This window comes from Taudactylus pleione, unplaced genomic scaffold (genome assembly GCF_031769625.1).
Source record: "Taudactylus pleione unplaced genomic scaffold, aTauple2 ptg000041l, whole genome shotgun sequence".
Classification (NCBI taxonomy): Eukaryota; Metazoa; Chordata; class Amphibia; order Anura; family Myobatrachidae; genus Taudactylus; species Taudactylus pleione.
The window spans coordinates 37,157,189-37,169,426 of NW_028284443.1; the positions used below are offsets into that span (position 1 = coordinate 37,157,189).

At 41.4% G+C, this 12,238-nt stretch overlaps 1 protein-coding gene across 2 annotated transcripts in view; it reads right to left on the reverse strand.

Annotated features, from left to right (window-relative positions):
- Positions 1-12,238, reverse strand: part of CLYBL (citramalyl-CoA lyase) — a 576,496-nt gene that overhangs the window by 295,757 nt on the left and 268,501 nt on the right. For both annotated transcript variants that reach the window (XM_088456621.1, XM_088456629.1), the window contains exon 2: positions 9,503-9,710. In XM_088456621.1, the coding sequence (XP_088312747.1) occupies positions 9,503-9,710 (208 nt within the window). The remainder of the gene's footprint in view (positions 1-9,502; positions 9,711-12,238) is intronic.

The window sequence follows — 12,238 nt, forward strand, 5'->3', positions numbered from 1 at the left end:
TCAAAGTGAAATTAAATCATTACTTATTTTTCTGTGTGAACAACATTGCAGAGTGTCAAAAGAAAAACAGCTCAAACACAGGTTACCTTTTTAGGACATTGTATTTTTCAAGGTACAAGACATTTCACACAAGATAGGATATCAGCTATACAGAAAGTGCCAGAGCCTACTACCACCAGGCAACTCACAGCATTTCTAGTTCTAATAGGGTATTGATGGAATGGATTGCCAACGCATCCCTCATAATGCAGCCCCTCTATGATGCATTAACAGATACAAAAGACAAAACAGTAACATTAACATCAGAACAGAAGAAAGCGTTTATGCAGATAAAAACTGCAGTTACCCAAGCACCAGCACTAGGACTACCCAGATATGACAGGCCTTTTATGTTATTCTGTCATGAAACACAAGGACATGCTGAAGGGCTATTAGTGCAGGAACATGGTGGTAAACAACGGCCCCTGGCATATTATTAATTGCAGCTTGATAGAATAATCAAAGGAGCACCCTCTTGTATAAGAGCAGTAGCAGCTGCAGCTATGCTTAAAGACATGGCAGCAGATTTAGTGCTGGACCACTCATTGATCATACAGGTTCCCCACTCAGTAACAGAAATACTTAACCAGGCCAGAACTAAGCATCTTTCTGCAGCCAGGTCAATTAAGTATGAGGTAGCCCTACTAAGCCCTACCAATGTGACCATTAAGAGGTGCATGGTGTTGAATCCTGCTACATTGCTTCCAACGCAGGATTCAAAAGAGGGGAATAGTGAGGGAGGCATACATACACCTGTTGATAACATACCAAGTAATGGCAATAAGGAACACAACAGTGAGGATGATGAGGGGGATAATGTACTGCAAATACAGTCACATAAAAATACAAATCAAAATTTTTCTGACCATGATTGTCTTGAACTTATGCAAATGGAAATGAAGGAACTAGAAAATGTAATAGATGTTCCCTTATCTAATCCAGACTGGGAGTTGTTTGTAGATGGCTCTAGATATTATCATGAAGGGTCCCCAAGAACAGGGTATGCAGTCACCACCTTAGATGAGGTATTGATTCAGCAACCACTCCCACCTTCCTGCTCAGCACAGGAAGCAGAGTTGAGGGCACTCACTGAGGCATGTATAATGGCTGAAAATCAGACAGCAAACATTTACACTGACTCCAGGTACGCCTGGGGTGTGGCCCATGATTTCGGGCCTATTTGAAAGAGTAGGGATTTTATGGGCTCGGCAGGTAAAACCGTTAAGCATGCTGAGCTCATTAGATTGTTGTTTACAGCTTTACAGCTTCCAAGTAGAGTAGCCATTTTAAAGGTGCAAGCACACACCAAGGAGAAAACAGCTGAGGCCAAGGGGAATGCCAAAGCAGATGCTGTGGCTAAGCAAGCTGCCCTGTTAGCTATCCCATCCCTCTATGGTATAGAAACAGACACAAAGAAAGCCCCCTTGGACATACAGGCTTTACACCAGTTTCAAGAACAAGCCATAGAAGGCGAAAAGAGAGGCTGGGAGAAAGAGGGAGCCACCTGTGTTAATATGCATTGGGCTAAAGCCACCAGGTGGTGCCTCCCAAGGGCCTTATATCCCCTGATGACCCAGCTGGCCCATGGTCCAGTGCATAATTCAAAGGAGGCCATGGTAAACACGGTGCTCCAGCACTGGATAGCACCAGGCTTTAATGCAGCAGCTACAGCATAAGTAGCATCATGCCAGGTGTGTGGGAAACACAATCCAGGACAGACAGTAAAAGTGCCACAAAGGCATACACCAAAACCATTATACCCATTTCAGAGACTGCAGATAGACTATATTCAGTTGCCTAGGGTGGGGACATATGAGTATGCCCTCGTTTGTACAGACCTCTTCTCTAACTGGCCAGTGGGCATGTAGATACTAAATGGTACCCTCAAACTAAAGATACAAAAGATTATGGCACAGGCAGGCAAGACATGGGTGGACTGTCTGTCCATAGCTTTATATTCAGTAAGAACCACCCCCAGTAAGAAATATAAGTTATCACCTTATGAGATACTATTCTTAAGACCTCCTAAGACAGGGTGTTAGTTCCCCCAACAGTTGCAGCACAATCATGCAGATTTAACAGACTATGTAGCTACTCTTTGTAATCAAGTGAATAACATCCATTTTTTCGTTTTCTCCTCTCTTCCAGACCCAGAAGCGGTACCTGGTGTACATTCACTGGAACCGGGCGATTGGGTATACACTAAGAGACACATCAGAAAGTCTATGGAGCCAAGATTTGATGGTCCATATCAGGTTCTGTTGACTACACCAACTTCAGTGAAAATTGGAGGAAAGAGAATGTGGATACACACCTCACACTGCAAGAAGTTGACGGTCAAGATTGAACCACCATCATGAATCCTTTTTGTGTGATAATGTTGGCTATACTTAGTCTAAGGGTATTGCGCACACACCAGGAGACAACAGGAGGACAAATAGAGTACTCTAGGGTAGTCTATGGTAACCAGACTTACCAGTTACACAGATTTAATGTATCCTGGTCAGGAGGTTCGATATATGTAAAAAGTTTGGGACAATATAATATAAGGCATCTCTACTGGGCACCAAGGGAGCATGATAATATTACTATCATAAGTGGAATACAAATTAAGTGTTGTACTGATAAGTTTAAGGGTTATAAAGAATTTAAGAAAACGTGGGCATGGGGTATTCAGTGTGTCAATAGTGCGGACCCTGGTATAACCATAGGAAGCCCAACAACTATAGAAAGAGGTGTAGTGCTAGTTTGCACTAATACCATGCAATTACCAAATAATTCAGTAATAATGACAAGTATGTACGTCCTAAATAGCAAGCCCACTATAAGGAATGACTCACTAGTTAAAGTTCCCTCCACTTGTGTACATGTGGGTACCCAAAGACAAACCACTATATTAAGATTTAATATCTCTTTCCCCCCAGATCCAAAATGCTATAGCAGACAAAAGTGAGAATGGTATGATACATTGCTAGGAGCATCAGGTACAGGTATAGGGTTACTTAATAGTATAGATATAGAAACTTTAGCCAGCAAAATGAGAAATGCAGGAGAAGATATGAAAAGATTAGTTACAATGCAAGCTACATGGATGCCTACAGTATTTACCCCATTACAGGCCAGTATATCTTGGGATAATGAATATTTACAGGTGTTCAATAGCACATTGTTTAACACACTTTACCTGTCAACAAATGTTTCTGAACTGTTTAATTGGACTGAATGTTCTCTCAGAACCATGCATCAAAATATGCAAAAGGGTAAAGCACAAACACAGTTAATGACAGGTAACGAACAAGTATACAGAAGGATGTTTAATATATCTTCTTTGTTATGGATACAAATTCAGGGAAAGAAGATGTTGTGTACTGACAACTTTTGCACGGGTGAAGTTCATGTGTATAATGTCACACAGAAACAGGTTATGTGTAAGTACTTCATCTTACCAGTCCCCTTGTAGACAACTACTGGAGGCACTCAGTTGTGGACTCCCCAGATGAGAGGTACACACATAGTCACCAGTAATAGGACACATGACTTATCCCTATGTACTGATACCGATGATGGATTAGTATGTCCTCAGCAAACACAGCTATATGAGCCTTGTAAGTTAGAACACCCAACCAGTGTATGCAACTGGGAATTGCATGATAAAGAGGTGGATATGTTTATAGAGGTAGAGCCTCAGGTTGTATGCCTAGTCACATATAATATGAATACAACTTCCCTCTATAATTTACCAAATCCTTTTTCTGGATGCTTATTTAACGATACACACCTCAGGTGGAAGAACACTACTTATGTTTTCTAAGTGAAGAGACAAGAAGATGTACAGTTTGAATTTCAGGTGACTGAGATACCTTCCCATAACCTTACAGTTAATCTCCAAAGTATCATTAATGCCATTAATAATACAGAAAAACTTGCGCACCACTTACAGAAAGTAAACTATTCTGCCCATCATGCACAAATGCAGACAATTGTAGAAGCAGAGAAATTGGTGGAAGTAGCCACACAATTAAAAGATAATTTACAGCACCATTGGTGGGATGTGTTCACAGGTAACTCACCTTCAGTCAAAAGGATGTTTAGTGGTCTCATTCACCCAGTAATCATTATAATCATTGTATTAATTTTGCTCATTCTGTGGAATTGCTATCTATCTTATAATATCAGAAAATGGTAAATAAGGCATCTGCACCCGGTAGGGACTCTCTTTGTCACACATAAGAAGAGTGCCTCTGAGTGGGAAAAGTGTTTAGCGTGTGAAAGAATTACATTGATCACACCTGAGAAGAAATGTGTTTTCTCTAGTACTGATGTTGGAGGAAACCCCTCTTTCTAGGGAAAGATGCCTCGGGATTCTTGGTATTCAGGTGATGAATGATGCTTGCATCTACTTGCATAGGGTGACTATGGAAGTAATATAGTTACTATGAAAGCCATGACTCCAGTAAGGGAAAGATAGTATGTTTTAATAAAAAGAGGGGATTGTGAGAGTCTATAATAATTTATAGTGTTTATTTAAAACATACTGTATGATTCATCAGAAAAAGCCATTTTCCTTTACAAAAATATCATGAGATTCAGCCAGCATTATACTGAACGAGCAGTTACAAGACAACAGCAGCTGAAGAATCCCAGAATAGGATACTAAGTCTGGACACTGTGAAAAAACGACAAACTGAAAGATGTATTGACACATCCTATGTACTTGTTAAACCAATCATATGTATTCTTTTCTGTCAAACCATTTTTGGCAAATGTTTGTGACAGCAGTTTTCTGAACTTATAAAAGATGGCTCAAAGAGGATGTGCCTCTGAGAGCTAAGTGGAATTCATCACAAGTGTGTGTGTTGAGTTTCCTTATCTTCCCAGCTGGCTGTAAGGAAAATTAATATAATAGGAGCAGCGTTTCTCATACCATGATCCAGGGGTAGGAAGCCTCGTCACCCCAACACCATTCATAGAAGCCATAAGTGGCTAACATAATTTGGTGTATTTATTGCCCTTCTAAATACAACTTCACCGACATGTACATATTTTCTTCTATTTTTGTCTGTACTTATTTTTTCATTGCTACAAACATGAACAATATATGTGTGTTAGCACTAATATAAGCTTTATCTCTGGGGAACACAATGGAAAATGGAACACAATTCAGGGATATTTAAAAAAATGTGCTTGATGAGCACCAGGGAAGTGTGTGCAGCCATTGTGCTACCTGCAGTAGCAATCTGAAATGCAGCACTTCTGCAAAAACTTCATATAGCATACATTATAAAAAACAAATATTATCACTTTACCCATTCTTAGATCTATCCACAAGGTAGAAAGCAGAAATGTACTCATGCAGCAGTACAATAGTTAGGTTTAAAATACCTGTTTCATTCAGTTGTTCTCTAAAATGTATTGCCTGAAGCTGCCTCAGTTTATGGTAACATACTTTAATGAGCCTTTTAATGGTTTCAGTTTGATGTATAGCAAAGCCAAAAGGTTTATAATACATGTCACATTTTTTTTTATCCCATACCATCTGTATAAAACTATTAATGCTGATAAACATATCTAAAATAGCAGTTAAGGAGTAATTTCACAAAACACTAGGTGTATACTGCCTTCTAGTATTATATTATAAATTGTTATTGGTTACCGAATGCCCGAATGTCACTATATAAGTCTCTATTCATATCAGGCAGTATTTTTTTCATGGTTGTGTGGCCCCGAAAATCATCCAAAATTAGCATGCCTTCTGTTGCAGCAATACCCACATGACCCGTCCCTCAACAATTCCTTGACTATCTCTTTGGTTTTCCATCCCTTTTCTTGCACAAAAAAAAAATATTCAAGGTGGCAGCTTTTCCTTAGGAAGAGTTTCCTTTTTCTCTACTATGGGCCTTATTCAGAGATCATTACTAGAGCAGCCACTTTCGCAATAGCAGTAGCGGGAATATGCAAATGCTAATCTCAGTTTACCTTTTGTGCTCCACATTGTGGTGGAGTGTACGAGCGGTGAGATGCCCACTTTCAGGCTGCATGGTCTGTGCGTTTGAGATGGAGTTGGCAAACACACCAAATTCAACACAACATCAATTGCACCTTCGACATTTGTGGTACCCTTGGGCCTATTCTAGCTACTCTCCTCTAATCCATATAAATATGGCCTTTGGATTGCATTTGCGATAGGAAATGGAACACTGCTGCAAGACACACCTGTGACCCTAGCATAGCACGTCCATGAACAAAGCCTCTTTTTGCAATCACTTTAGGTCTCCTCCCAGTCTCCATCCAGATATGCCCAGGGATTGCAAACTCCTTCAAGTATTAGCAAGGTCATATGCAATTGTGAATGCATGGGACACTTGGGTTTGCACATACGCAGTAAGGTAATTGTCAGGGTTCAGCCTAGGATCGTCCGTTTCTTACCTCCGCGCCGGCTTCCCCTGACTTCTCGTGCGTTCAGACGTCTGGTGCGGTGGCGGGTGATGCGCTGAGTATTCTGCCATAGGCGCTCACGGACTTCCATGGTCGGCCCTGTGTCTTGGGAATCATGGTCTCTGTCACGGGTGACGCCATGACAGGCCTTCTCACGTGACAGTATCTCCAACCAATGGTAGCATGGTTTCGGTCATCTGACGCTGTTCTCCTATCAGCTGCTACCCTTGGGTATATATCCAGCTCCAGGTCTCCAGGAAGTTGCCTGAACAACGTTTGTCATTCTTAGTGTATGCTAGTTTGCTCCTCATTCCAGGTTCCCCTGAGATTACAGCCGTGTCTTCTCCAGTGCGTTTTCGACCATCTCTGCCGGAGTTCTACCCGTGCTATTTCCAGTGCAACAGTGCGTCATTTCCATCTCAGCCTGTATGCCACTCGGTATTGTCATCTCTGCCAGTGAGCTAACTCCATGCTACCTCAGCCTGTGTGCAAATCCTGCACTACCTTTAGCGCAACAGTGCATCATACAACTCAGCCTGTGTATAACTTAGCATCTCCCTCCGGAGCTACAGTGCACCATACCACCTTTGCCTGTATTCTATACCAAGGAGTCCTCCCTCAGCACAAGTGTGCATCTACACACTCTTACCAGTGGGTACCACAAGTACCAATTCTTTGTACAACTGTGCATCTTGGTAAGGCATATTCCTCTGGCCACCATCTCTATTCCCACAGGGTTTGGATACCAGATCAAAGGACCGCGACCTGCCTGCTTGGTGCAGCTAAATACCCATATCCCGATTGGTAGGGGTCACTGGCGAAGACCCCCCAGCAGGTTAGATTCTGCACGATTGATAAGGTCTCGATAACATCCAAACCCTGTGGATGAGGAAATCATACATTCAGGCCCCTCAGCTCCGATTTCTTCCCCAACCTCGGACCTCTGCTTTCAATCTCTCAGTGGCAAGCGTGACAGTAATTCTGGACTTTTTGAGCATGTGCACTAGAAAAACATTGCTTAACTATGGAACATTGGAGTAGCATCCATCTCTAAATCAGGCCTTATGTATGTCATAATTTTATTACAATTCACAATCACAGCAAGCATTACATCATTATCTGGGACTTCTCATTGTCAGATGACTTAACAGTAACTTATTTTACCCCATCTTATTGACAGTAATGCTATACTGCGTGTTGGAAAAAAGTGTCTGATTAGCATTGCCCATCTGACTGAGCAGGTAGCAGTTTTTGGGGCTGAATTACTTATCATTGGTATGCAATCAAAAGTTTGTTAAACTCATTAGCGGGTGCTATACAAGAGAAGTATGACATGTTACACAAAGACCTGATTGCCACATCATCTTTCTGCCCTCCCAGGCTAGCTTTGAACAGGGTCATTGGAATGTGCAATTTACGTGCCACCTATAACACCTCCATCTGAATAGTTTCCCCTGATATTAGGTAACCATTTTCCTCAGAGTGATTTACATGAACCACACGCACTTCAGAACTTGTCTTCATTGTTCCGCCAAAGTCTAATATTGGCTTTATAGACACTAAACTTTTTTGCACTTTGCACATTATTTGTTTCATGTGTATTTTGACTCGTTTTCGAACCGGTGGGGCTGGATTAAAAATTAAGCAAAATAAGCACATTCTTATGGCATCAAGCGAAGAGGCACCATAGAAATTTTCCATTACCAGATTTACCATAGACCATATGATGCAAAACTGCAAATGGTGCAGCTGAACCAGGGTCCACAAAAAGGGGCTATATACAATGATAAAAATAATAATAAAATAGTAATAATAGAGGTTAATGATATACATTAATCTTGGGAATACAACAAAAATAGAATCTGCAATACATGTTGGTAGCTTGGTAGCTGCTCAATCACTTCAGTAATATCACTCAGGTGCATGTAAGGGAGGGGTTATTTTATACTAGAAGCAACAAAAAGTAATCCCCCAGCACTCAGAATGAAATCAGCAATAAGATTTGAAAAACTACATGGTGGTAGATAATTCAGAGATCTCAGTTGCATATATTTGCAAGAATATGGTTAAGCCTCCAGGCCGCGTCACGGCGTCGCTGATACTGGAGGTTCCTATCACTTGGTCTGGGTCTGGGGTGCAGAATCTCCAAAAAGCCGGCGAATGCACCCCAGACCAAGACCAAGTGATAGGGACCTCCAGTATCAGAGACGCCGTGACGTGGCCTGGAGGCTTAACCATATTCTTGCAAATATATGCAACTGAGATCTCTGAATTATCTACCACCATGTAGTTTTTCAAATTGCTAATTTCATTCTGAGTGCTGGGGGATTACTTTTTGTTGTTTTATAAAATAGAACTGGTAACTGGTAAACTGCCACACGGTCCACCAAGGCTCATGTGATCGACTGTCCTGTTCAGTTGTCCACTGAGAGTGAATGCAGCGGCGCTCAGTACAGTGTTGCTAGATGGGGGGGGGTATTCTCCAAATTTGGAGGTTTTTAAAGGCTTTGGTGAGAATTTTAGAAATAACTTTTCTTTATGGGTTTTGGGGAACAAAATATATATGGGTCACCAAAATCTTCTGTGCCTCTAAAGGTCTTAATCTGGCCCAGCGAACCAGTCACCCATTTTTAACCCTACAGTACCCACCAAAATGTGTAAGCATGCAGAAGATAGTCATCCCCCGCACTCTAAGTAATAAAAATTTAATTTGTCTCACAATTGCAGAATATACAAGACCTTTTTTATGGGTAATACAGATATATTATTAACAACACAATACTTCTTTAAAAGTTTGGGTAGCATTATATTTGAAACCATATTATATTAAGACCAATACCTTATTGAAAGGACCAAGAACAGTACTGAATGCTTAACTGGAAGTATATTAAGTTGTGGTCCATGATTTTAAAAACTGTAAAATTGCATAAAGTTATAGCTTCCCACAAAACTTCTCTCTGGGGGCTTTTCTGAAGTGAATGTAATTTGCGTTATGTGTGCAATAAAATACCAATAATTAACTGCTTACCTTTTTATTGATGGCCACTCCATCTTCACAGTCTAGCACAGCACAGTCAACACTGAGAGAGGAAAGTTTTTTTATTTTCCTTTCATCATTTCCAGGTATGTATAATACAGCTCTGCGAGGGACGTACTTATGAAAAACTCGAACTGGAGAGTATAAGCAGTTGCTGCTTGGTATCTTTGGGAGACTACTTGTAAAGACAGATGAATTTCTGAAATGAAATAGATAACATTAAACTTGAATTTCCATAGCAAAAATTACAACATGTTAAAATCTCTGCAAAATGGCAGAAAAAAAACAACATTTAACATCTCAGTGCAAGTATTAACAAAATATCAATATAGTTTTAACTCTGACACACATACTGTATATTGTTGTGATAAAATATGAGAGCAAAGTGGCACAGCGGTTAGCATTGTTGTCTGTCAGTCTAAAAGCAGTTTGCGTATTCTTAGTGCTTACACTATTTAAAGACAGAAATGGCTTGGCATTGCTTCACCCCATCTATTAATGGGGTAATCATGGATGATAACCCAGCCTCGGCTGCTTAATAATTTCTCCTTGATTCTTTAGCAAGGGGCAGCTTATTTATCAAGTATTGCCATAGTACATGTAGTGTGAATTTAACAGAAAAAAAACATTTATTGATGCAATAAACAATTTCAGAGTGTTACTTTTTAAAATGAATGGATATAAGTAGATAAATATTTCTTTGGAGGTAAGACCTAATGTATTTGGACCCTTCATTCGCCCAGTCATTAGCTATTGTGCAGGGAGTTTTTCCCTCTTTCATCCAGAGCCTTACCATCTGCCCCTATAGCAACCCTCTCTGCCTATTGTGCAGTGGTTGTGCATTGATCCAAAAGCTACTATAACTGGTGGCAGGGCCATAACTAAGTATTTGAAAGTCCAATAGCAAAAGTTTGCAAGTGCCCAATGGTGAAAATGTATATAACACATGTAACATTGACAAGGAAGATGGGCCCCTCTCAGCTCTGGGCCCCATAGCGGCTGCACCCCTTGCACCTATTGTAGTTACGCCCATGCCTGATGGCTTAACTGGTTCTTTATACTGAAGTAAAGATACATATGCTAAAGGTTGTTTTCCCTTCCCGAATTACCCACTTTCGCAGAGATGCATGTTCCCCTACAAAACCTTAGTGCTGGTATACTTAGCCACACATAATGAACAAAATTGTTGCCAAAACTTTAGCTTTAATTTCACTGGAACGGAAAAGCAGAACTTCTGGCCAACGATTTCCAGAAAGAAAAAGGTAAGTTCAGGTAACACACATTGCAATATTGTTACTAAATACAATAATAGCAAATTATTTGGCTGCAATGTATACAGTTTTTAGTTATAATATATATATTTACACACATACATATATATGTTAAATATTTTTATACTGCAGTATAAAGTGTTGTGATTAAGTTAATTTGCTCTAGAGCTCGGTGGTGCACCATGTTGCTTTACTTTTCCCTGTGAGATATGTGAAGCAATATGTGGATGATAACGAAATAACTTATATGTGTTAATTGTTCTGGGTGAATTCGCCATTGAACATCAAGGTGATATTAAACTGTTCCAAGGAAGTTCCTGTCTAAATCCCCTGCAACTGTAGCTAATGGTTTCTAGTCGGTGGAAAGTTAAACTGTACTTCAGCTTTGAGCTACTAAAGGTGCCTACACACTAGACAATGTGCTAACGATGCAATGTCGTTAACGATTTCCCTTGAACTCTCCCCGGCACTCCAGGACACGATATGGTTCTAAAAATTGTCCATTATGACCAACGATCTATCGTACATCCTTAACGATTTTCAGTGCTCTGTGCAAGAGATTGGAAGATATTGTCTTCTGTAGGCAAGATCTGAAGATACGACGTACGACCCGCGGGTACACGCATCGTTATCGTAAGTGGACCCTCTTGATTGCACATATTTTGCACGATTTGTCGTTCAGATGCGTAGAAATTGGGCAAATCATACAAAATATTGGGGTAGATGTACCGTGCCGCTATAAAGCTTCCCACTTCGCCTCTTTACCGAGGCGAAGCAGGAAGCACTACCGATGAGATGTATAAACATCTCATCGGCCGGAGAGGGGGAGCGTTAACTCCCCCCTCCGGCGCTACCCGCTAGAGACAGCAGCGCATCAGCCTAGTGCTTATGCGCTGTCTCTTCCCGGCCAACTCCACTGGGCATGCGCGGGATCTCGCAAGTATCGCGAGATCCCCGCGTGGAGCCCTGGAGCCGGTAGCCGCCGCAGCAGGGACAGCGCTGTCCCTGCTGTGGGGATAGGCTAACGCCAGGCTGTAGCTGTCGATAACGACAGCTACAGTCGGCCGAACGGTCAGACGATCTGACCGTTCGTACATAGCCCTGGCTATCAGCGCTGCTATCTTGTAGATAGCAGCGCCGATAATGACAGGGGCGCATAGCGCCCCTGTCATTTACCGCCCAGACCCATGATCATACATCGGGGAGAAGCGGTATCAGCGCACATAACGTGCGCTGATACCGCTTCTGGGCTTCGTACATCTACCCCATTGTCTAGTCTGTGCGCACCATAAGTCCGGACAAAGGGCCAATATACAGCTGGGCTCTGTGCTAAATATCTTATTCTTAAGAACGAGCTGATTTTGATGCTGGATAAATCGGCTGCGGCAGAGCTTTTATATCTTTTCTCCTGTCGGCTGCTGTTGCCAGTGCTGTACGATATACATATATCTCCTGA